The following is a 25,538-nucleotide window of genomic DNA, read 5'->3' as shown; positions in this document are numbered from 1 at the left end:
AGTTTGACTTTGAACTACACAAAAGACCCAGGTCATGGCACCTGACGTTGACTTTTGACAGCCCCCAGGCCATTTGAAGACCCAATTATAGGAAAAGAAATTACTCATTTTCACCTGGGCTGCTTTTAGGTGAAATCAGATGCCAGGTACCATTGGGCTGGGCTGAAACAACTTCAGAGGAGAACTTACAAATCATTAGTTAGAAGGAAGTGCACAGCCAATTGCAAACAGGTCCTCCCAACTCGACTTACTCACTTACAGTGGAAGAAGAAAGAAGCAATTAACACGAAAGATAAAGATCTATTTAAAATGATGGGCATATTTATAACTCACACACACCCAGACACTCTGTGGGTGGAGGCATGTACAAACATATGTCTGTGGTCAGACTCACAGGAATCCACGGGGACACGTGAGAAGCAAGTAAGATTTATAAAAATGAGACTCTATAAATGATGTTTGAACTATTAAAGATAATTCCCAGGTCTCTGATCTCAAATTTGAGCTGCAATAAAATGCAACTCACTGCTAGGGTTGTTATGCACAAATAAAATTAATTTTAAATTTAAACATTTATAATTTAGGGTCACTACTTTTGGGGGGGTGGTTTGGTTTTTAAGCCAGTGAAATGTCTTTAGATTCTTCCACTGAGTTCACTCATATTTGTATATCTACTCATACAAGGACAATCTGGGGCACCTGGCTGGCTAAGTCAGGAGAGCATGTGACTCGGGATCTCAGGGTTGTGGGTTCAAGCTCCAAGTTGAGTGCAGAGATTAGTAAAAGAAATAAAGAAACTTAAAAAAAAAAATTAAAAAAGGACGATCTGAGGTCTAGCTTATTGATTTATCAGAGAATTGACTTATCCTTGAAAAATACGAACCACGAAGAAAGGCAAAATGAAGTTACATTATTCAGAGCGAGACTATAAGTTGGAAGGAAACTAGATGGAGGACTTTAAGTGTCCAGAGAGAGGCTCACAGAGGTTCTGGCTGGCTGGTTTTTACTTAAACCAGGAAAGATTCAGCAAAATGGGCCTAAACTAGAAGTCAATAATATACAGTAAGTGGAGGATGCTAATAAGGATGGTTAAACACTAAAATGAGTAACAGAACAAAACTGTGAAACTTCATGCTCTGGGGATTTTAAAAATAAGGAATCAAAGTACCTAAGATTTGACCTAACAAAGAATGCATAGGACCTCTATGGAGAAATACGTGAAGATCTTTCAAATGTTCCAAAAGAAGACTTAAATAAAGGAAAAAATACAGATATTCAAAGAAAGGGCAAGTTAATATTGCAATGATGTCAAATTTTCTCAAACTTCATCTGTAAAGTTAATGCAATTCCAATCAAAATTCCAACAGGATGTTTGAGATGTGCACTCACTCTAAAATTTACACAGTTAGGGAAATCTTGAAGTAGAAGAACAAAGGACACTCCCCGACCAGATGCCATGGTATTAACATTATGGGAAAGACACAGATGCACACAAATGGACCATGAGAGTGATGAACACATATAAGGGTGGCAGTCCAAATCAGGGGCCAAAAGATAACTTGTGTGTAGGTGGTATTAGGAAAATTGAAAAGAACGAAAGTGGGTCCCCACCTTGTCCCTACACAAAGGTATTCTCCAGATAGGTCAAAACTATAAATGTAGAAGTGAAGAGGAAGATGTAGGTGTGAACTCGGGGTGAGATGGATTTGTGAAGCAGCCTCCAGAAGGGAAACTGGCAGACTCGACCATGTCAAGATGAAGAATTTCTGGGCGCCTGGGTGGCTCAGATGGTTAAATGTCTGCCTTCGGCTCAGGTCATGGTCCCAGGGTCCTGGGATCGAGTCCTGCATCGGGCTCCCTGCTCCTTGGGAGCCTGCTTCTCCCTCTGCCTCTCTCTCTCTCTGTCTCTCATGAATAAATAAATAAAATCTTAAAAAAAAAAAAAAGATGAAGAATTTCTGTTGCATGAAGGGCACCAAAGACAAAGTGAACAGAGGGTGATGGGCGGGGAGAAGAGCTTTCTGCAATCTCTGGGGATCAGCATCTAGAATGTGCACAAACACTTCCAAACAACTAAAAATAATAATAATAAAATATTTAAATTTGATTTTAAAGTTTACAAAATGAGCAAAAGTTGAGAAAAGGTGTTCCCCAAAGAGGAAACCCTAATGGCTGAAAAGGATGTGAAGGACACGCTGGCCTCACCAGTAACAGGGAGCCCAAGGCAGCCTGGTGTGTCACTGCTGGGGGATGGGTGAGCATACGTGGTACCTGTCCTTGCACATGGCTGGTGACGAAGCAGCCATCAGGAGTGAAGAGCTAGCTGGCAACCATAAAAACATGAGGTGTTGGCAGGTTAAAGGCACTCCATTTTTCAAAGATATGTCTAAGGACATTGATTTAACACTTTGCACTGGGGATCTATGGAAGGGGATGAAAGGGGATGGGGATGGAAGATGAAAATACATTTTTAAAATAAAACCAAACAGAAGTGGGGCCTAGCACTGATGGGTGACACAGGGTGCCATACACTGAAAAGTACAGGAAGGACTCAAATCTCCACAGCTGGGTTCAAAAGAATATATACAAAATTTCATTTGTCTGTGATGACTTAGGCAGAGTCTTATGGAAAGTGCTCCTTCAAGGTTCTTTCCTGGCCCGGGGTCCTGTGATTTGCAGGTATTGTCATGAACTATCCAAAGTTCACCTCTCATTGCAAATCCTGGCATAGGGTATGTTACATTTGGCTTTAGATAAAAAGTGCTAAAGTTCCATCCAAAACACATACTTTAAATATAAAAATCAGAGGACACCAAGTACTTCCCAAGGACAGTGTTGAAAGTACAGTGCTGACAGACTGCTCCAGCCAAAATAATGAAGCGCAAAAGGGAATTCTCAAAGTTCCTCCCCAGATGGGGCTGGGGCAAAGGGTTGTTCCTGTAGGATGGTGGGCCCTTTTTCCTATTACAAAGTGATTATTCTAGTTTAGGCTCCAGTATAATGACCCCGTGATTAAGGGGCAAGGAAGATAGGGAATATGGAGTAAAAAGGGAGTCAGCATAAAAATATCCTGTATTTTATCAGCTTGGAAACAGGTGTGAAAACAGCCCACCCAGATCTGCACGGACATTTCTCCAAAGAAGATCTACAAAAGGCAGTAAACACATGAGAAGATGCTCAACATTATCATTAGTCATTAGGGAAACTCAAACCCCTAATGAGATACCACTTCACGCCCACCAGTATGGCTATAATCAAAAAGAGAAAAAGAAAAAGAGAAAAAAAGGGAAAACAAATGTTAGGGAGGACGTGGAGAAATAGGAGACCTCATATATTCCTGGGGGGAATATAAAATGGTACAGCCATTCTGGAAAACAGTGTAGCAGTTCCTCAAAATGTTAAACATAGAATTACCATGTGACTCAGCAACTCCAACTCCACTCCTACGTACATACCCAAGGGAAATTAAAACATACGTCCACACAAAAACTTGCACATGAACGTTCATAGCAGCATTATTCATAGTAGCCACAAAGGCGACACCACCCGATTGTCCATCAGCTGACAACTGAATAAAGAAAATGTGGTACATCCATATCATGGAATGGTATTCAGCCATTAAAAAAAAGAAATATACATACCACAACATGGACGAACATCGAAACATGCTAAGTAAAAGAAGCCAGACATGAAAGGCCACATATTATGTAATCCCATTTATATGAAGTGTCCAGAATACCCAAATCCATAGAGACAGAAAGCAGCTTGGTGGTTGCCACGTGCTGGTGTGGGGGGAAGTGGGGGAGTGATTGCTAATGTGTATAGAGTTTCCTTTTGGGGTGATGAAAATGTTCTAGTTACAATGATGAGGTTGCACAACTTTGTGAATCTACCAAAACCCATCAAATTGTATGTTTTAGGAGGGTGAATTGTATGGTATGTAAATTATATTGCAATTTTTAAAAAATTCAGCACCCCGAAAGCCCCACATTCCTGACTTCACCAGATGATAAATGGGATGATTTCTTCAGTATCACTCCACGAGTATCCCCCCAATTAAACTTGTCTCTTCATGCTTTCCAGAGACAAAAAGCCTAGGAAATCTTCAAGCTGATGGATTCTCTGCCTTTGAGTATAAAAGGCTTTGGGCTCCGAGTAATTCTTCCTGGCTTTGAAGTTTTGCTCCATGCGCACCAACCATGTGACCTTGAGTGAGTTTACTCAAATTCTTTAAGCTAAGTTTCCTTATGTGCAAGGTGGGATACTTTACCTACCTCACTGGGATGGTGTGAAGATAAAAGGTTTAGCCACCACACTTGGGGTAAAATAGAGTCAGTAAACATCAGCGGTGGTTTCTTCTTCCCACAAATCCCTGAGTGTTATGGCGCTGAAAGTAGGTGGTACTACAGTCTCGGAGTGCAGATGACACCACACAGGTTCCCCTCCAGAGGGGACCGTATGTCAACAGGGGAGCCCACAGCTATAGTGCTTCACAATACAAGCCAAGGACAGCTGAACTTGCGTGGACTTCATGGTGGTCCCTCTGAATCTCACCTTTCCCCAGCACTTCTAAAGGGCACTAAATTTGAAAGGGCAGACACACTTGAGTGTCATCATCACTTGCAGCCAAGGGTAAGCAAGGAACTCGGCAAAGTGGAGCTGCTCTCTTGGCAGGGTGGGTAAAAAGTTTCAGGTCACTGCTGCATTTCAGGAGAAAACCAAGGATTGGCAAGTTGCAAAGAGAGACGTTCGAGGATCCCAGCCCCTAAGAGCTGGTCCATGCTGACTGTGGCTGGCAAGAAAGCCATCCCTCTTGTCCAGCAGACTGTCACTCCAGGACTCTCATACAGCATTCTCTAGCATTTAAACTGTTAAACAAGTACCCTGAATCATCATCTGTCCAGGAAAAACCCAGAGATGCAGACTCCTCACAAGGAGCCAAGAAGGAATCCCTGGGCGATTTTTCTTGCATCATTGTGTCCCCAAAAGTCATATGCTGAAGTCCTAACCCCCAGTATGTGACTGCATTTGGAGACAGGGTCTCTAAAGAGGTAATGAAGGTAAAATGATCCCATTAGATTGGCCCCAATCCAATATGACTGGTGTCCTCATAAGAAGAGGAAATTTGGTTGGGGCGCCTGGGTGGCTCAGTTGGTTAAGCGTCCGACTCTTGATCTCAACTCAGGTCTTAATCTCATGGTCATTAGTTTGAGCGCCACGTTAGGCACCTGGGTGTGGAGCCCACTTAAAAAAAAAGAAGAAGAAAGAAGGAGAAGGAGAAGAAGAAGAAGAAGAAAAGGAAATTTGGACACACAGAGGTACAGAGGGATGACCATTTGAAACACAAAGAGAAGACAGGTCCATCTATAAATCAAGGAGGAAGGTCTCAGAAAAACAAAAACTAACAAACAAAAACCCTACCAGCACCTTAATTCTGGACCTGCAGCCTCCAGAAGTGTGAGAAAATAAATTTCTGTTGTTTAGACCACCCAGCCTGTGGTACTTTGTTAGGACAGCCGTAGCAAACGAATACACATCTTACCCATAGGAACAAGCGCTTTTCCTTCTCAGAATTGAAGGGCATTTGGCAGAAATAGTGATCATTTTCCCTCTCTCGAAAAAGCCTCAGGATTAGAAGAGACTTTTGTGATTTAGAAGAAATGTATACATTTAAAAACATAACCTTTGCCAATACAATCCATCAATAAAAATACCACAGCTGTTTGATGAAGGAAAGCACTGCATTTGAAATCAGGGTTTATGGGTGATCTTGCAGTCATCTCTCACTCTCCATCCCATTTATTTCCGTTTTTTCCCCAAGATGTTTTGGTTTTATTAATCAGCCTGTCGTTCCCATCTAGCAAGTAGTAGTTCCCATCACCTAGTTTATTTCTATACCTTGCTTTGGTAGATCAGTGACAAGCAATGCCTGATACTCATAGATTTGATAAATGGTTGCAAATGGTAACATTTTAAACAACCATCTTATAATCTCAGAAGCTCTTCAATTAAATTTACCCCAAAGTTTAAAAGACAGAAGCAACTTCTCTTTCTAAATTGAAACTCTAGCGATATTTAAGAACTACTTGCATTTTTCTTAGAAATGTTGGAAGCATTAACAGTAACATAATTGAAGTCTTGCCTGGCATTTAACTGAGTTCAGCACCTGTATAGAGCAATACAACAGTCTCTTGTGCAGTTTCACGTGTATGGACATGTATTTAACATTAACAAAAATTAAACCTGAAAATCAAATTAAATTCAGACCAGTTAAAAGAGAAAGTGCAGAGTTACACATTTGGGGAGGTACTTTATAAGGTACTTTATCTAGTCCAGTGCACTTGCTTAAATCCCTCCCAGCTTACTGTTATTCATGTAACGTCATAAGCAGCCCATCTATGTCACTGAGAAAATGCTGACTAGCATGGGTCTTCAGTCAACAACAACAAAAAAAGCTCATTACTTCTTCACCTCTTTTATTTCTAAAAGTTGCAAGAGATTTGGGGGGGGGGGGTGTTTTGGGACAATGAGCCCCCGACCCTATAACTAGTTACAACGTTTGAGTCAATCTTCTAGAGAAAAATAATAGTAGGTCAGTACCAACCTACAGTTAGTTACTGCCAATGCAATATATGCAATATACATATACGGCAAAATGCAATATATGCAATATACATATACGGCAAAAATTGCCTTAAAAGGCTACAGAAATAATATCACGTGGGCTCAGGGGCCCCGGTACCAGCAGTTTTCAAAATACCATAGATGTTCTCCTAACCAACCTCTACTCGGGGGACCCAGCAGACTATCCTTAGTCCCTTCGGAAAACATGCTGAGGGATGGATGCCTGTGGCACACCCAGGACTCCTGGCCAGATCAACTGTGCATCATGTGCTCACCCAGGCTCAACTGTATCTGTCCCCAGGTTTGTTTATGTCAGTTGTACATGTGACTGTGGTCTCCTAAAGTGTGACATCAACAGATGAAATAGTGGGCAGAAAGAGAAGTGGTTTCTAAGAAAACTAAGACAAATGCTTGGGAAGCTTCTATAATAGCAAGTTGTTTAAAGAAACTGTTGTCATAATAGGTGTGGGCAGGACAATTGTAAAAGACTGAAAAGTCGTAAAATTACAGTATCCTGCACTCAGATTGCTTTGCGAATATTCTTGCTCCACTCTGAAGAAATAAGGACAAGCTACACACACAGATAACATCATAGATCAACATACTTACGAAATATCATGACCTAGGGAACTCAAACCAGGTTGCTTAGGGAGCATCTAGTCTAGTATGCAGGTATGCAGGCTGGGGCGATGCATAAATACAAGTACATGCAAAAGCATTAGTGAGCTCAGAGTAGTTTTTATCATTAAACTTTGGGGACTAATTGCTTGGGTTATAGTCCAAACTCAGCCACTTAAAAGTTGTGTGACCTTGGGGAAAATTATTCTGCTTCTCTGAGCCATCTCTCGGTATCTGTACAAGAGGGTTACTGGTGATACCCACTTGTGAAGCTACTAGGCTCTGGAACTCAGCCACAGGAATGATCCGTGTTAATTATCATTGTTTCTGTTCTTAGTGTAACTACTACCTCCATGAAGACACTGAAAGTACAACCACCATTGGGTGGTGGGAGGGATGTGCAGAATTTTACTGGGTTGGTTTGTTTGTTTGTTTGTTTTAAATGAGTCCTCAACTTATAAATGACTGGGAACCACTTCGTGAAGACCTGACCAGTAAAGCAACAAGTAGCCTGACAAGCAGAGACTGCCCACTCAGTGAGGACGGCCAGATGAGCCATGGCCTGATGCTGATCATTGGTACTCTGAGGCCACCAGAATGTTTACTTTTTTGCCATTTAAGAAAATGAAGACTGCAAAAAATGTTAAGTCAGACTGAATTTGCTTATCGAAAATACATTCTGAAGAAGTTTGTTTTTTTCTTCTAACAGGATATTGGAGCAATATTTAAAAAAAAAAAAAAAACAAGAATCCATCCGAGACCTCCTGCTTTAAAAGACATGGTGCTTTTAGCACAAGCTAAGAAAGACAAAGTACAGATATTACCTACCACCTTTTGGGGGAGCAAACTGGATTTGGATCCCTGGAACACGATAAAACCATGCTCCAATGGACTCTAAGAAACAAACTGAGGGTTCTACAGGGGAGGGGGGTATGGGGATGGGTTAGCCCAGTGATGGGTATTAAGGAGGGCATGTTCCGCATGGAGCACTGGGTGTTATATGCAAACAATGATTCATGGAACACTACATCAAAAACTAATGATGTACCGTATGGTGACTAACATAACATAATAAAATTAAATTAAAAAAAAAAAAAAACGCACTCCAAGTGCACGCAGCCTTAAATGCGGCAACATGAACAACGCTCTCTTGGCCGTGGCACTGCATTTCAGGAGCTTACGGTGGCCTCTAGATAAAAGAACTGAAGGCCCAGCACAACAGCTTAATCAGGTAATGGCTGAGCCAAAATAGAATTCGCAGGAAACAGGACTGTTGGAAACAAATGTTAAAGCAACAGAGGTAGGGAGCTGTGCTCGGGGAAGAAAACCCAGGGTTTCTTTACCCAACAGTTCGGTAGGAGAATTCAAGACCTTTCTTTACAATGAAACATCTACTCCGAGCATAGCTCCCCAGGGTTCCTCTCCAGCTGCTGGCAGCTGTCGATTGAAATACCGCAGCAAGAGCTGCGGTCCAGACCACGCCTGCGTACAGGCACAAGCCTCTGGGTCAGGAAGCTTCCGGGGTCCCTAAATATTTGTTGAGGACTACACATCTGGAGGTGGGGCGGGGCATTTCTGTGGCATCTGCTGGATGTTTCGATGCCAGCCATCACTGGTGTGCAATTTCCACTCAACTGCACATCACTACACCCAGACCGGGGTGTCTACGACGAGCACATCAAATTCTAGTGGAATGCATCATTTTGTTATTGGCAAAAATCGTTATTAAGGAATTCTGAGATAAAATCTTGTGTAAAGTAGGATAATTTTGAGATAAAAATAACACACTGCAAATAACACCTACCTCAATACGATTCCCTACTGTGGGGCACTGTTCGTGGAAACCTGCTGTGCTCCCTGCCCCAATATTTCAGATTATAAGCCTGGGCGGCGAGCCAGCCTGGACCCCTGAGTGTCAGGAACTGCAGGGGGGCTGCTGACTTTCACCCTGATGGCCACCATGCGCTTATTGCTGAAACCCCACCCTCCTCTCCACATTAGCTCCCTCCCAACCACCTGACTTGGTCCTAGCCCCACATCCTTCCCCTATATGAGAACTTCATATACCTCCGGAGCCCAGCACACAGGTACCAGATCCCTGTGCTTAAGCTTCACCTCCTCCCTCAGAGCCCATGGCACACTGGTAAGTACCAGTGGATGTGTCCCCTTGACAGATTGTGAGCTCTTTGACCACAGGGTGGGCTCTCCCTATGTCCCCTCACTGGGGGGGGAGGGGACAAGGAGGGGGTGCTCAATCAATGTTGAATTAAATTCACTTAAATATCTTTTAATAGAAATAGGTACCCCAGGGACGCCTGGGTGGCTCAGTCGGTTAAGCGTCTGCCTTCAGTTCAGGTAATGATCCCAGGGTCCTGGGATCGAGTCCCACATCGGGCTCCTTGCTCAGCATGGAGCCTGCTTCTCCCTCTCTCTCCCTCTGCTTGTGCTCTGTCAAATAAATAAAATCTTTAAAAAAAAAAAAAAGAAATACGTACCCCAAACCCCCCAAATATGCCCTTGTTACATATATAATTGATACTAAAAAGAAAGTGGCCCCATGAGACACCTGGTTTGCACAGAGGACAGACCACAAGGCCTCTTCCTCCATTCACTATGGACGGAGACCCTCCCGTCCAGAAGGAGCACTGTGGACCTGTCCACAGGAATAGGCAAGAATAGAGGGAGGGGTGAGGCCGGCAAGTTGCATCATGTCGACGCAATGCAGAGGCGTGCGGGCTAGCCCAGCATTCCTTAACCACCTCTGAGCCTGCCTTCTAGGAATCCACATGGTTAATCCCCCTCAACATCCAGAACACAGGCATGGCTTTGCAGTCTTTGCAGCTAAAGGATGTTCTCATCACCACCCACTCCCCCTTCTCCCCATCACTATCCTCTGTAGTCTTGACTCTGCGACTCAACTTTCTCAAACTGTACCCTCTACCCAGCTTCCAGGACCTGCTCCGTGTGCCTCCCCCAACTCCAGCAGCTAGAACAGCCTGGTAATAGGTAAGTCACCAACCTTTGCTTCTAATCCTCTATGGCCTCCTCCTGTTAAAATAAGAGCCCTAGAGGCCCCACCCATCTGGCCCTGCCTCCCCCTCCCCCTGTTCTCCCCCCAGCTCCCCGCCACCCACCATTCCCAGAACTCTGGCTTTCTGTCTAGAACAAGCACTCTCAGGGCCTTTGCACTTGCTGGTTCCTCTAGTGAGTACTCTTCCCCCAGCTTTTTCTATGCCTGGATCCTTCTCATCCATCAGCTTTAGCTGAGGCCTTCCTTGACACCCATCCCCCTCAGCAGGCTTCTCTTCAACTCGCCTCCATCCTCCTCAGCATTCACCACTATCTGTAATTATCTATTAGCTATTGACTTGTCCATCTCCCCACCTAACATGAGAGCAGGGACTGTGTCTTGTTATTAGGAGTCTGATGCAGAACCTGGTACCTAGTGAGAGCTCAAAAAGTATCTGTTGAAGGAATAGTAATAGAGAAGTGAATATCCCCTGGGAGAAGCAATACCATCAAACCTCCCAAATCAGATCCCAAATGGGGCCATCTTATACGACAAACTAACATCTCTCCCTGTGGTAAAACAAAGCCTGCCTCGTGCACACACCAGGACTTCCCTTTAGTCACACTATCTCCTCTTACTAACCAACAGCAGTCTTATTACCAACCACCTTTCCCTCTGGAAACCACCCAGAACGCCTTGGCTCACAAAACCGGAACTCTACCTTGAAGCTGAGCCAAGGTCACAGACTCACATTTGAGGGGTCGGGTAGAGAGGCCCTGACGCCCTCTGGATGGCTCCACCTCTGGCCATCAGCCCTGTCCTTCGGAGTAACAAAAACAGGAAGGGAGCCTGACTGAGCCCTAGGAGTCTAGGTGAAGCCCTGGTGCCTGGCCACCCTAAGGTCCAAGACAGGGAGGAAACAGCAGGTGGGCCAAGGGTCAGTCAAAGGACACGGTGTTTGGGAAGAGACACTTCCACTCCCTGCCCTAAAATCAGACAAAGCCTGACCCCAATCCACATTTCTGAAGGCCACACAGATGCTATTTCATCACTCTGAGCCTCAGTTTCCACAGTTTTCAGTTCTTTCTTTTTTTTTTTTTAATTTTTTTTTTTAAGATTTTATTTATTTATCTGACAGAGAGACACAGCTAGAAAGGGAACACAAGAAGGAGAAGTGGGAGAGGGAGAAGCAGGCTTCCCGCCGAGCAGGGAGCCCGATGCGGGGCTCGATCCCAGGACCCTGGGATCGTGACCTGAGCCAAAGGCAGACGCTTAACGACTGAGCCACCAAGGCGCCCCTCAGTTATTTCTGCTTTAAGAAGATTCTGGCCATTTTGCCTCAGATGTTATGTCTGGCTGCATCTACCCACCTTTCAATCACCCAGGATAAGCTCATTATTCGGAGGGGAAGAATGCAACTTGAAATCAGTCACACTCAGTGACTCCCCCCCCCCCCAAAAAAATCTGGATTTCTCAGACTATTCTGAGACTGAGCCACCCACGCTGATTCATATTTACTTAACTCAAGTTAAATAACAGGCCAAGCTGGCTCGTGCATTTAGCATATGCATGTACCCAGCAGCTACTCCATACATAGTTTTCAATGAATGAATCAAACGACACGATGGCTTGTGTCCACATGGATCCTACTAATCAAGTCTGATCAACCAAAATCCCATTTCTCACAATCAGTACTAATTCACGTTGTGCTTTGGTACCGCAGACAGACATGTGGCAAGAAAACAGATTTAGAGCATTACAAGGCGGAAGACTTTGACAGGTTCCCTTCTGATAGAGGCCATGGGGAAACGTGCAAGTGGGATATTAAACCTCCTTATTTTTTTGGAGATGGTCAAAGTCAGCTCCTCCGGGGCTTATGCTTCCATAAACCAAAGGGACTTTTCAAAATAGAACAGCAACTCAGCAAAAAGCAAAAATTAAAAATTAATCTTCATTCCATATGTAGGCTGTTACCAAATTTTGCAAGGATGTTTAGCAGAAGCATTCCTCTTTTTGTTTTGCCTCATAAACACTGAACAAGGAGAAACATTGCCTAAGACTGAGATTTGGCAAAGGAATCCGATGAAAACCGTCAGCTCTGTGCCACAGGGTGATGTCCTTGAGGGCGCCTGGTCATTGTATGATTAGCGAGTTTTCTGCTGTCCTGCCTCAGTCTTCACGCAAAACTCGGCTTCTCGTAGCTCATACATGCTCATCCACCCAGCAGCAGCCTCTCAGGGCAAGAAAGGACTCTAACCCTGAGGATCCCACCCCAGCACCCTTTAGTCGAAGAAAACGTACCTATAAAGCAAACCCACGGAAAGGAAAATGAAGAGCCGCTAGCTATTCCCTTTACAAAAGAAGTTATTTCTTTTTTTTCTTTTTTCGTTTTTTCAAGGTTTTTTTTTTTTTCTTTCACTAGTTACATTTAACAGATGGAAAAACTGAGACTTGGAAAGGTTAAGGAATTTCACCGATTTTATACGGAAAAGGTGGAGCCAAGGTTTTTTGTTTTTGTTTTTTTTTAATGCCTTTACAATGGATTTCTTTTCTTAAAATGTGACTAGCACACAAATTGGCAAGTGCCCTTGACTGGGCAGAGGGTGCGATGCCTCAGCAAGAGGGAGGGTGAAGGTAGTTACAAAACACAGCGTGCCTGCAAAGAGCACTGGACTAAAGTGAGAAAGTCTGGGTCCTCGTCCCAGCTGGGTCACTAATGAGCTATGGGACGGATGCAAGTCACTTCACTTCTTTGGTGTTGGTCTCCTCTCCCAGAGATGGAGAATCATTAATAAAAAACAAGCATTACCTACTTCCCAAGTTAATGGGGAAACCAAATGAATATGGAAGTATCAGAAAATACCAAGAAGACCTGTATTATGTATACACATGTAGGAAAATAAGAACCACCTAGAAAATTACCAGCATCCATTCTTGCTCAAACTACACGCATTTCCTCTTACTAATAAAGGGATCAATTGGAATGCAAGAGATTTTTGTGAATCAGGATGAACACACAGCTCTTGGGGAATGTGCACTGCTGTTCTGAGGACATGTGACCCACTTAGGAACAGGCAGCCATGTTTGGGTGTCCTGGGACAGTCACACAAACATGGATCCACTCCAGCTCTACAGGGGATCAAGCCCTAAGCCTATTACTGTATGTTGACCGGACACTAATAAGATGCTAGGAGTGCCCAGAACACTCTGAACACATTGTGAACAGGCAAAAGAAACCACTATGCCACAGGACAACATAGGTAGCCAAGTGTGAGAAACGTGCTGGAGATATAGGTCACCTTCCTGGTTACTTACAGGTGTCTCCTTCCCCATCCTACCAGGTCCGGATAAGTTCTTCTAGCACAGCCGTTAAATGTCTTCAACAAATCACCGTCCCTCCAGGAAATCCAAAGAGGAAAATACCAGGACAAATCCTAACTCCATGCTGGACGAGAGTTGCTAGTGCTCTCCTCAGTGCGCCCTTGGCTGACCCAAGTCTACACTGCAGAGTAGAGCCCACTCTGAGGCCAACCGGCCCCTGCTCTCTCTCCCATTTCCTACCCGTCACATTCACCTGTTCTAGAAGTGGAATAAGTCCCTCAAACTCTGGCCAGAAAGAGCATCGTGAGGTCAAACAACTGCAGGGATGACCAGAACGATCGAAGAAAACATAGTACCTGGAAAGATCTGCGTGGATTCACAGACCTTGTCAGAAAAGCCAGCGCGGGAGGAGGGGCCTTACAGAGCAAACCACAGGGACAGCTGATTGCCCAGCAGATAGTACAATGGGGCTCAAACTTCAGTGCGTATTGCAACCACCCAGAGGGTGTGTGAAAACACAGAAACCCAGGGTTTCTGAGTCAGTAGCTGACGCTGATGCTGGTCCAGACACCATACTTGAAAAATCACTGTCCCGGTAAATGGGCAAGAGCTGCCCGGTCTGTCATTCTCCCTGGGGCAACTCCAGATCCTGATTCATCCCCCTTCACCTCCCAAACAGAGCCTCAAGAAAACTCAGGATAGGAATTAAACAGCCATCCCTCCCTCTCCCGCCCCCCTGCCTTTCCCATACACACACCTCTGCTGCTAATGGATGAGGAGAACAATTATCAACCCGTTCCTGATAAATACCACCCAGCGCTGAGTCTAGTTCTCACCTGTGTACAAGGTGATTTTGCAAAAGGAGTGAGCTACATACAGTGCAAAACGGAGGACACAGCCGTGCAGGAGGAGTGCTCAGGAGCTCTCCCGGTCCAGTTCTCTGCCCTGCTGCATGATCCCTCGGTCCTGGGATGACAGTGCCACAGGGACGGTGCCAGGGAAATGGTGTGACCTGGTTTCCTCCTCACTCATTTATCCTGATGCGCTGCCACAATGCACAGCGACTGCCCGCTGAGGATGCACTTCATGTCACTGAACTGTTGCCCTGCCAGGCTCGCTGACAAGCCAGTGCAAAGGAAAAGTAGCTGGTGGCCACAAACATACTACATGTCCGGCGGGTGGCAGGGCACGATCCCTCAAGACCAGGATCAGAGGATTTCTGACGGAGAGGAGACCACTAAAAACATTTCTTTCCTTCCCAAAGCTGATTACATGATACACTACACTATTTTACTAACAGCAGGAGTTACTGCTACAATCATATTGTTTTGTTTTGGGGGGGGGGGGCAGTTAACGGAAGTTCCTACAGAGAGCGGTGTTGTGAATAATGTAAACACGCTGGGGTAAGAGCCCTTCCTACAAGTCTCTTCCCCTGGGGTTCAAATGGGAAAATCGGGCCAATATTCACCACATGTCAGCCTGACCTTTCCTGGCTACGGGACAAGAGAGGTTACATACATCTGGGGCTGCAGTTGTGGGCCTGAACACCAACTTCAGGCTAAATAAGGAAAAAGAATGAGGAGTGATTCATTCACAGCATTTTGGTGAATATACACAGTGTATAGTGTTTGCAAATAATTGGCCTTTCAGATGATTTTGTGCACACAAATGGGCATATTTGGTGAGACAAATGTCACTCTCCCTCTCATTTAAAAAAAAAAAAAAAAATCCAACTAGCTCCTTCTCATATGCAAAACTGTGCAATAGTTCCCAGGCCTCTGAGCACCTGATCTGGTATAAACCCCACGAAGTCTTCTGAGTCAAACAACGTTCTCCAAAGCAGTAACACCAACGTAATCTCCACTTAACCCCCAAATTATGAACTGACCTCAGATATACCACGTTCAAGATATGGGCCATAAGCCCAAATGGCTGTATTCAGAACATTCTAGAGCACGAGAGCTCAGCCACAGGTGACAGTATCGGCTGGGGCCTCAAGAACACTGATTGGATAATCTTGCCCTCTCCCTACCCCCCCCCCAAAAAAGTCCACTCATTTGCATGCACAGATGAGGCCATGCAAGAAGTGCCTTCACACCCCAGGCCCCCGGGGGTTCCCGCCCTCACCTGTTTTCCAAGAGCGTCATGCACACCACTTCTCGCACCCCAGGGTTGTTGGCCTTCTCCACTGAGCAGCCCTGCAGGTTCCAAGTGGCCAGCCTCAGCACTGGCCGCCCATCCCTCATGCCTCCGAAGGCCTCCACGGAAGGGCGGGTGGAGATGATCTGGGTGGGCCCCCCTGGTGGCAGGTCTAGGTCCTCACTCTGCAGGCTTAGTGAGGTAGGGCTGGGGTGAGGCTTGGCGGTGAAGGTCAGGCCTCCGTTGGTGTGGGTAGACGGGGGCCTGGACCTCTCTGCAAACAGCTGGTGCCGGATCCTGTCGAGGAAGGCAGCACTGATACCGCCCATCCTCACTAGGTCCTCCACGCTGCGGAAGGGCCCATGCTCGCGGCGGTAGTCCACAATGCTGACAGCCATCTTCTCCGTGAGGCCTCGAACGCTCATCAGCTGAGCCGGGGTGGCCGTGTTGATGTTGACACGCGGGGTGAGGGGCACGGCCGTGGCAAGGTGGTGAGGCTGCTGCTCCGCCAGCAAGTCTCGCCGCAGGGAGCTGGGAGAGTGCTGCGCAGAGCTGCCCTTGCTGCCCACGCAGATCTCAAACTTGACCTGCTCCAGTTTGGTGGCACCCACGCCGCTGACCAGTGCCAGGTCCTCCACCTTTTTGAAGCCACCGATGTACTCGCGGTACTCCACGATGCTGCGTGCCACTGCACGCGTCACCCCAGGCAGGGTCATCAGCTCCTCCTCGGTGGCCGTGTTGATGTTGAGCCGCTCCTGATTCACCAGGATGTTGCTGAAGTTGCAGGCAGCGCTGAACTTGCGGTTATGGGACAGGTCCGAGGGGTCCCGCGGTATGGAGCGGTGGCAGCCCAGCGTGCTCCCCATGCCGGCCAGGGTCCGTGGCCCGGGAAGGCCTCACCCCCACAGAAGAACTCTCTGGCTAGGGAGGAAGCCCAACAACCTTACTGGCACAGATGGAGGGAAGGTTCGGGATGCAGGGAATGAAACGGTTACCAAAGACAAACGCTAAATCTCCATGCCCAGGGTGTCCAAAAGTACCTTTCACTTGGCCACCTGGAAAACAAATTAATAAGCACACAAATCGATTGAATCAGTTAATCAGTTTGCATTGGCACTCCCTAACTAGAGCAGGAGTTTTAACCAGGAGTCCCAGGCTGATGGCCCGTCCGTGAACTCCTGAACACGCACGAGGCTGGCCCATATGGATTTTCCTCCGGAGAGATGTGGGTTTTGTCACGCTAGGGTCCAAAAAGGCTATGAGCTGCTTCTCTTGCAAAGAGACCTATCCTCATCAGCCCACATCTCTGGTCTCTGCCTCTCTCACCTCTCGCAGCCATGAGGCCATCCCCCCTTAGGTCGCCCCCACCTGGGCCCGGGCAGAAGGGAGAGAGCATCTCCCACGCCCACCCCGCCTCCTGACAGTCAGCACTACCTGCAACTTGGGAATCCCGCCCTTACTAGGGCAGGTACCGAGAAGCGGTTTTATCGACCCCCACCAGACCCGCCGCCGGTCCCCGCGCCCCACCTCGCCGCTGCTCCCCCGGGGCGTCCTTCCACCTGCGGCTCGGAAGCCTGAGCCCAACCCAGGACTGCGCGGGCCCCCCGCCTCCAATCCTGGTGCCCGCGCGTGTGCGGGTCAGTGGCTGGGCCTCCTCGGGCCGCGCGTCCCGGCTCTTTCTGCGGGAGAAACTCTCAGAGTCGCTCTCCCAGAGCCGGCAGGAGCTGCAGGGCTGCGCGGAGGTGGCAGCGGCGGCGAAATCCGGCCGCCGTGGCTGCACCAAGTCTTGAGGCTGCACCAGGACTTGCGGCGTCGCCGCAGTTGCGTTGATCGAGGCGAAAAGTCCTGCGCCCGACTCGGACGCGGGATCCGCCAGGACCGCGTCGGTGCCCAGCACCAGAGCCACGGCTCCAGCTCGCCGTCCGTGTCAAAGCCAAAGTCCTGGCCGCGCCGCCCGCGCCTCCGCCGGCACCACGGCCACGCCTCCCCCCGCGCGGCAACTCCCCCCGGGACTCCAGAGGGAACGTGGGGGCGGGGCCCGAGCGCCAGACCTGAGCCCGAGAGAGCGGAACCCGAGAGCGCTGGGGCGGGGCCCTGGAGTGCGGGGGCGGGGCCAGAACGCGAGAGGGTGGAGTGCAGAGCCGGGGAGTGTGAGAGGCGGGGCCCTGCTGCGCGGGGGCGGACAGAGCGCGTGGGGGTGGAGATGGAATGCGGGAGCGCAGGGGCGGGGCCACGGCGGGAGGGAGTGGGCCCCGGGGACGCGGAGGCGGGATTTAGGGACCGAATGGGCGGGGCGGATGCTCCGGCGGCAGCGGCGGGTCACACCGAGGTTGCCCTGGGTCCTGCAGCTCCTGAGTGGAGGTTGCTACCAGAGACCCAGGGTTGGATATGCGGGATGGAGGGTGTTTAGTCTTGCCCGAGGCGAGACCTGCCAAGCTGCTTTACGGCAAGAAGAGCCCCAAAGAAGAGAGGGGCGCCCAAGACGCAAACACTACCAGGCCACCAGCCTGAGTTTACATCATCTTTGGGGCGTGGGGCAGGATCTGGGCACTCCTTGTGGCGAAGGAGACCCTGCATGTCAGGGGCCTCGCTCAGTTCTGCATTCATGCATTCAAGCTGAGAACGTTCCCGGGGGGCGGGGGGAGCTGAATGGGATCTTTTTAACTTCTGCTCCCCACTTTCCACCTCCTCTTTTCTTCCACTGGAGAATTACCTTTGCACTGCTCACAGAGAGATGTCCTCAAACAATGTTAGTAACGCACCGTGCTGCTAGGAGAGGGCATGCCCCACAGATTATTTAGAGATGTGTTCGAAGACGTCACTTAATAGGGTTGCTTGTTTGAATGTATAGCGCTCTGAGTAAATAGCGATATGTTTCTCTAAGTATTAAATCTAATCATTAAGGAGACTGAAAATGCTAGTTGGAAATGGAGATTGCTTACCAAAATTCAAAACAGTTTTTGGATCATACCACTAAATGACAATTTAGTTAAAGATTAAAGAGCCTGCTGAATTACAGTGGATACACGTAGCTAGAGTATTCGATTAAACAAACCATGAGGTGATAGTTTTGAATACTTTGACCCTGGACATTTAGTGTCCTCTGAAGTTTCATCCCCCAACCAGTGTGACCAATGCTCCTGCTTTAAATTCCCAGGGCTAGGTCAGCAAAAACAGTAACTCTTAGGGAAGGCAGAAAGTACTCCAGATGTGAAATGAGAGGCAGCCAAAGCATGACAAAATGCTATTGCCTTTCTGAGGCACATTCCCCTACTGTGCATACTAGTCAGGACTTAACTGCAAGTGACAGATATCCAAGTTACACTAGCGTAAACAAAAAACAACAAAAAAAGAGGGGTGTCCGTGTTGTTGTGTGCAAAAGTTAAGGAATGGAGTTTATGTCAAGCATGGCTGCATCCAGCTCAAATGATGCCATCAGGACCTGGTCTGACTCCCTCCTTCTATCCCCACCCCGCAACTCCAGTACTAAACTACATCATGCCACTCATTTCCTCCTGTGATCCTGTTGCGATACGAGAAAAAATGTTCAGGCAAAGCACAAAAATCCCTTGGAGAGGAGGAAAGTCTTTGTTGAGCAGAATGCCTTGATGAGCCTTTGTGGCTGTGGAAAGACAGCCTGGGGGCATGACCAGTTGGAATAGAAGTAGAGAAATCACATATTTTCTTACACAAACCAGGACACTTTACAGGGTAAAAGGGACACTATAACATCACTGGCACAGCAGGCCTAACCTGGTTAATCTAAGCATATGTTAACCTGGTTCATCTAAACATATGTGCCCCCTTGGTAGAAATGAATCCAAGAGCTGGCAAAACCTCTGTGCATTGAAACAAACAAAACCACAACAACATGATCAAATTTAAAATGACTGGCCATACCAAATGTTGATGAGGATATAGAGCAATTGAAACTCATACGTTGATGGTAGGAGTGTGAGACGGTCTAACCACTTTGGAAATCAGTCTGGCAGTTTCCTAAAAAGTTAAACACTCATCTACCATATGACCCAACCACTCCACTCTTAGGTTTTTACCAAAGAGACATGAGAGCACGAAACCCAGAGACTTGTACATGAATGTTCTAGGAGCTTTGTTAAAGCCAAAAACCAGAAACAACCCAAATCCACCAGTAGATGAGTAGATAAACAAGTAGTGGTATATGCATATGATGTAATACTACCCAGCAATAAGGACAAACTATTAATACACACATTATTGAAGAATCTCGAAATCATGATACTGAACGAAAGAAGCCAGGCAAAAAAATGAGAGAACATATTGCTTGATTCCATTTATACAAAACTCTAGAAAATACAAGCTAATCTATATGCAGAGAAAGCAGATCAGCACTTGCTTGGGGTTGTGATGGATGAAGGAGTGGATGAAAGGGCATAAGGAAACTGGGGGGGGGGTGATGGAAATGTTGTTGAAGAGGTCATGTTTTCAGGAGTGTGTGCATGTCAAAACAGAGAATTGAACCCTTTAAACATGTGCAGTTTAGTGTTCTTCAATTATGCCTCAACAAAGTTGAAAAAAAACCTTCAAAAGATAAAAAGGACTGTTCTTTGAACTAGAAGAGGAAGAAAAAGAAGAGGAGGATGAGGAAGAGAAGAAGGAAGAAGGCAGGATTATTTTGGGAGGAGGAGTAGATGAGGTGTAAGGAAGGTGAGGAGGAGGGAGGTGAAGGGGAGCAAAGAGACCCAGGAAGAAGTTGAGTCTGGAGTGAACAGAAGAAAAGACCAGTGAACATGCCCAGTTAGGGATGGGGCCCCAGGAGAGGGGATACCAGAGACTTTTAAGACTAATGTCATGTCTGACAGTCTGTTTTATCTGCTGTGCTCTTCTCTGATGTAACCCCCACACTTACCACCCTGCATCTTTAATAAGAAAGGTAATGGCTTTGAATGAGTGCTGTTCAGGAGAAGTCAGGTAGGGGAGCTGAGCCTCTCTGGGTAGATACGGGATAGCGAGAAGGGAGCAGCTGAAATATGCAAGATGAGAGAAAGATCCAGGATTCACTGGAACAAAATCCCAGTCAGAGTGACCTGGCGACATGTCTGCCTTTCACGAACCCCCACTGAGATTGGGAACTTGGCTGGGGGCCCTGCTACCCAGGGGATGGAAGTTTGAGCGGTGTCATGTGACCATCCAAGGACAGGGAGCTAGGGCCTGGCTGACATCTGTGTTACAGGAGTCTGGCAGAGGGCAAGGGTCCCATCATTCCTGCTGAGCGCCACAGCCTATGGCCACTGGTCCTGACAACAGAGATCTCACCTGGGGTCTTGGTCAGAGGGACAGAGTGATGGAGGTCACTGTCCTGCTTCTTAGTTGGTTTCAAAGGTAAAAGGTGGTTCAGGGGAAGGGAGAGGTGGTGGAAGGGAAGAAGGGAAAGCAGTTTTCGATGTTCAGTTTCAACATCCATGGCTCTGGAGATATGGTGATGAGGAAAACACATGATTTCTCTATTCCCAGAGCTGAGAGGCCAGCAGAATGCAGACATTAAATCAGTAAGAGCAGAGCATGTCAGAATAAAGGAAAGGGGAAGAAGATACAGCTGTAAATTAAAAATAACTGAGTGTAGGGGACTTCCTTGGGAGGTAAGGATGACAACTGACAGATGAATCAGGAAAGATGCCCCAACCCCCAAAACCTCAGTCCCTGCAGAGAGGCCCCATTTTCCTAGTCAACAAGGGGTTTGGCCAGGCTACTGACAGCTACAACAGCACCAACACTGTGCAATGACAGAACTAGATTCTGTCCTGAGTATCTGAGATGTGACCTCAACAGTAGGTTTGTCACTCTCCACCACAGCAGGCTTCTGTGCTCCCAAACTGATGAAACACAAGGCATTGGCAGTTCACTTGAACTTTCTAAATCAGACCCTGCCCCCCGAGAATCATGGCTTTTGATGGCCCAGAATGACCACAGATGGACCCCATGGACAGTGGCAATGGAAACACCTTCAGCCTTCAAATTTCTTCTGCTGCTCTGCGTGAAGACCCTCGGCCGTGAACCTCACCATTAGGAGCATTCTCACCGGGTTCTCTAAATGAGTCTGTTGCGCTGCTATACAGCAGGGAGTGGAAGACTGTGACATGGGTGATCGCCAGCCATGTTTCCCAGAACTCTCATCCCTGCGTGATCCCTTCCCGTGTTGACTCTGGGCTTGGCCATGTGACTTGCTATGACCAGTGGGGCATTAACAAGAGGCAAGCAAGGATTTGATAAGCATTTGCCCATTGGGTCCTGTCCCCCTGGAATGTTTCCTCTTAGACTCTAACTGCCATGCTATAGGGAAGTTCTGGCTCTCCTGTTGTGGGAAGGGGCACCCCAGCCCACAATCAGCACTAAGGCCTCACATGGGTGAGAGAGACCTTCTAGGACCTTCCAGCCTTGCCCAGCCACCAGCTAGATGAATCCACAGGAGCAAGCTGAGGAGAGACCACAAGGAGCAGAGAAAACTACCTAGCTGAGCCCAGCCAACCTACAGGATCATGAGAGAGAATACACTGTTATAGGCTTATAAATACTGCAAAGGTTGCCTCCGAGCAATATCGATCATACAGATGTGATCCTCAAGCCTTATTTTTCCAGCAAGAAAAGCCAATGTCATAGCTCCAAATGTAATCCCCTTTACAATTCGTTGACATCTGTCCCATTCTCAGAGTGGTCTCACCAGGCTTCGATTTCCCTCAAAGAAAGTGGTTTGAAGGCTTTTTTTCAATTGGATCACAAGAGAGTTTCGAAGCATTTAGGCTGCTCTCTTTTGAAGTGGTAGATGAGCGTCTCATGACAACTGTAGCAATACAGCAAGCTGGGTTTTTAAACTGTTGTATTTAAACACAATAAATAAGCATTTTTGTTGTGTTTTTTTCTATAGCTCCATTCCCCACCCCACCCTCCGCCCCAGCCATGGAAGACAAGCTGGAGAAGAGCAGGAAAGAGAAGTCCCTGAGTGCCCCAGTCCCATCTCTGGCGTTCCCCCAGGTGGGGCAGAGGGACCAGCCTGCAGTGAGGCCAGGGGCCCCTCCTCCTGTCCCTTGGGTGGCCCCATGGCATCCTTCATGCACAGCAGTTATCTCGGAGACTGCTTTTGAAGGCTATGGAGGTGCCAGGCGTCCTCTCGTCTGAACCCTGTGAACGAAGGCTGGACAGTCAGGCACCTCTGAGCTGTTTGCGTCCAACACCTGGACCATCTCCCACACTATCTCGATGGGCTCCATGGAGCTCATGATCTTCATGCTCCACATAAAGTAGAGGGAGCATGCCTGCCCTCCTGACATGCTTTCTTGTTTCTATCACTGCTTTGGCTACCTGAGGTTTGGTCTTCTCCACGTGTGGCTTCATGCCAGTTCTTTCTGGCTGACCTCAAACACAGGTGCGGATGAAGGTGAAGGAACTTTCCCTTCCCAATGACCCCTTGCTGGCCCCGGCTGTGGCCAGAGGGAGAGGATGGGGTCACACCGTCAGACAAATTCTGGTGGTCAGGCATCTATCTCAACTGCCAGTGTGGAAGGTGTTTCCTTTGGAGGATACAACCGGGGGGAAGCTGATTCCATCTGGGACTCCATCACTGCTTCTGGTGTGTGGGTGCTGGGGAGGCTACAGGGCCACGCTGGGGGCTGTGCTGGGGTGGTCTTCCTCTCCAGGCCAGGCAGGGGACTAGCAGACGCTTTGGCTGAGCTGCTGGCCTTCAGTCCTAACTCCGGGTCCTCCTCAAGCGACTGATTTTTCTGTCTTGCAGCTCTGACTATTCTCAGAGTAGGAAGTAAGGGTGGAAGTGGCAGGCTCATTGAGATTCCACTGCTTTGGGTTGGCAGAGACACGATGCCGTACCTTGCAGGATGAGTATAAAGGGCAGCTGTTAGTGGGATCAGCCAAAGGCTGGGCCTTCAGAGTGATGGCGTAGCCCACCAGCTCAGATCTCTTATAGGGCAGAAGCACATAGATTACCATCACTTCATCATTCTTCTGGCCCATCTGTGAGTCCTGGATCCTTTCCTGTGTGTAGCCCATGGACACCATCAACAGTCTCTCCAGGCTCCTTGTGGTAAGGGAGTGGCTCTATGTAAGGCATTAGTTCCTTCCCGTGGTCCATGTCTGTCCACAGAACCTTCATAATCTCCTCTAAAGTACCTCCCTTGATGGGATTGAGGACGAAGAATTTCTTGAGGTTTTCACACTCCATGGACATGTAGAAGGGAATATTGTATATTCTGTTCAGTACTCATTCTCACAATAAAGAAAAAAATTAGAAAAATAAAAGAGATTTTAAAAATGAGAAAAATGGAAAAGAATAAAGAAAAAAGTTAGGAAAATAAATGAAATTAACAAAATGAAAAAAAGAATAAAGAAAAATGAGAAAAGTAAAAGGTTAAGAAAACAGGAAAAAAATAAAAGGGGAAATGTAGCAGAAAAAATTTAGATTAGAAAATTGTAAATAAAGGAAGAAAAAATAAGAAAGATAAAAAATAGACGGGAAAAATTTTTTTTAAAAATAAGCAAAATAGACAAAAAGCCAAACAAAGAGGAAAATACTTAACTTTGGTGAAAGTCCCTCAGGTGACCAAAAGCCAGCTTCCTGAACTAGAAGGACCAAAAATCTAGGCTGAGCCAGGGACTTATATAGGTGCTTAGAATTCCATAACAGTGGCTCCTAATGAAGTCATAGCAAGAAATGGACCTACCACAGCCAGAGATACTCCACAGTGGCTTTCTAACTTTTTTGTCTCAAGAACTCTTTACTATTAAAAAAAAAAAAAAGCCACTTTTGTTTATGTGGATTATAGCAATAGATATTTGTCTTATTAGAAACTAAAACCTGTAAAATGCTTCAGTGGCTTTTTCATTTCTGGTTTGAAAAGCTATAAAAAATTTTCAGTTTTTAAAAAACTCAATGTGTAGACTTAAAATAGTCAATTTTTTTTTCTTTAAACTTCAATTGATTGGTCTCAAAATAATACCACTTAACTGACATCATAATATTCTACAGAAATGTTCTTTTGCATGTAATTTTTTTGTCTGGTTTTGGTATTAGGGTAATGCTGCTCTCACAGAAGCAGTTAAAGGAGTATTCTTTCCACTTCTACCTTCTGGAAGAAACTGTAGAAAATTGATACCTTTTCTTCCTTAAATAACTGGTAGAACGCATCCATGAATCCATCTGGGGCTGGTGCTCTTGCTTTGGAAGGTAATGGAGACTGATTCTTCTTTGATAGAGGCCTATTCAGATGGTCTGTTGTGTAAGCTTTTTTTTTTTTTTTTCAAAATGACATTTTTAGAGAGAATTAATACAAACATTTCCATGACAGTAAACTAAATAAAAAAGATTGTGAAAAAACGTTTCCCTGTTGAGGTTCCATTTGTCTATTTGCAGATATGCTCAGTCTATTTGCCACCAGGTCACTGACTGCGGGAGCTTATTTCTTCCGGTGAGATACATAGATACTAGAGGAGACAGTTTCTAATCAATGTCACATGCAAACCTGCAACCGCTTTGGTTTTACTAAAAGGCTTAGCATCAGCCGCCACAATAGAGCTCAATACAAGTTAAAAACAGACACCTCCATTCACAACTTCCAGGGAATTCAGAAGTACTGTATCTCCTTCCTTCACTGGACTTGGCCTTCTCCCAGAGAAGTGGCTTGAAAGGCAGGAATGAAACTTTGGCAGCACCGGTTTGCGTTTCTTTGCATCAGATTTCTCCTTTAACGCTCATAGTCTACCGGCTGAGACATTGTTTCATTGCATGGCTGACAAGTGAAGGCCTTTGTCATTTCCCAGACATGGTAAAGGCCTCTCCGAC

The 25,538-nt window shown here is 46.7% G+C and overlaps 1 protein-coding gene across 6 annotated transcripts in view; it reads right to left on the bottom strand.

The window, feature by feature from the left end:
• EEPD1 (endonuclease/exonuclease/phosphatase family domain containing 1) overlaps positions 1–25,538 on the bottom strand; it is a 217,049-nt gene that overhangs the window by 92,555 nt on the left and 98,956 nt on the right. For 4 of the 6 annotated variants that reach the window (XM_035020906.1, XM_035020907.1, XM_035020905.1 and 1 more), the window contains one exon: positions 15,701–16,767. In XM_035020906.1, coding sequence (XP_034876797.1) covers positions 15,701–16,578 — 878 coding nt within the window. In that variant the 5' untranslated portion in view covers positions 16,579–16,767. Of the gene's footprint in view, positions 1–15,700; positions 16,768–17,239; positions 17,672–25,538 lie in introns of those variants that run through there. The other 2 variants (XM_035020904.1, XM_035020909.1) reach the window with 1 other exon arrangement.

The sequence above is a fragment of the Mirounga leonina genome, unplaced genomic scaffold, assembly GCF_011800145.1.
Source record: "Mirounga leonina isolate KUSES-001 unplaced genomic scaffold, KU_Mleo_1.0 Mir_174, whole genome shotgun sequence".
NCBI classification, from domain to species: Eukaryota; Metazoa; Chordata; class Mammalia; order Carnivora; family Phocidae; genus Mirounga; species Mirounga leonina.
The sequence above is the reverse complement of the archived record's forward strand: the minus strand, read 5'-3'. Positions and strand labels throughout refer to the sequence as shown.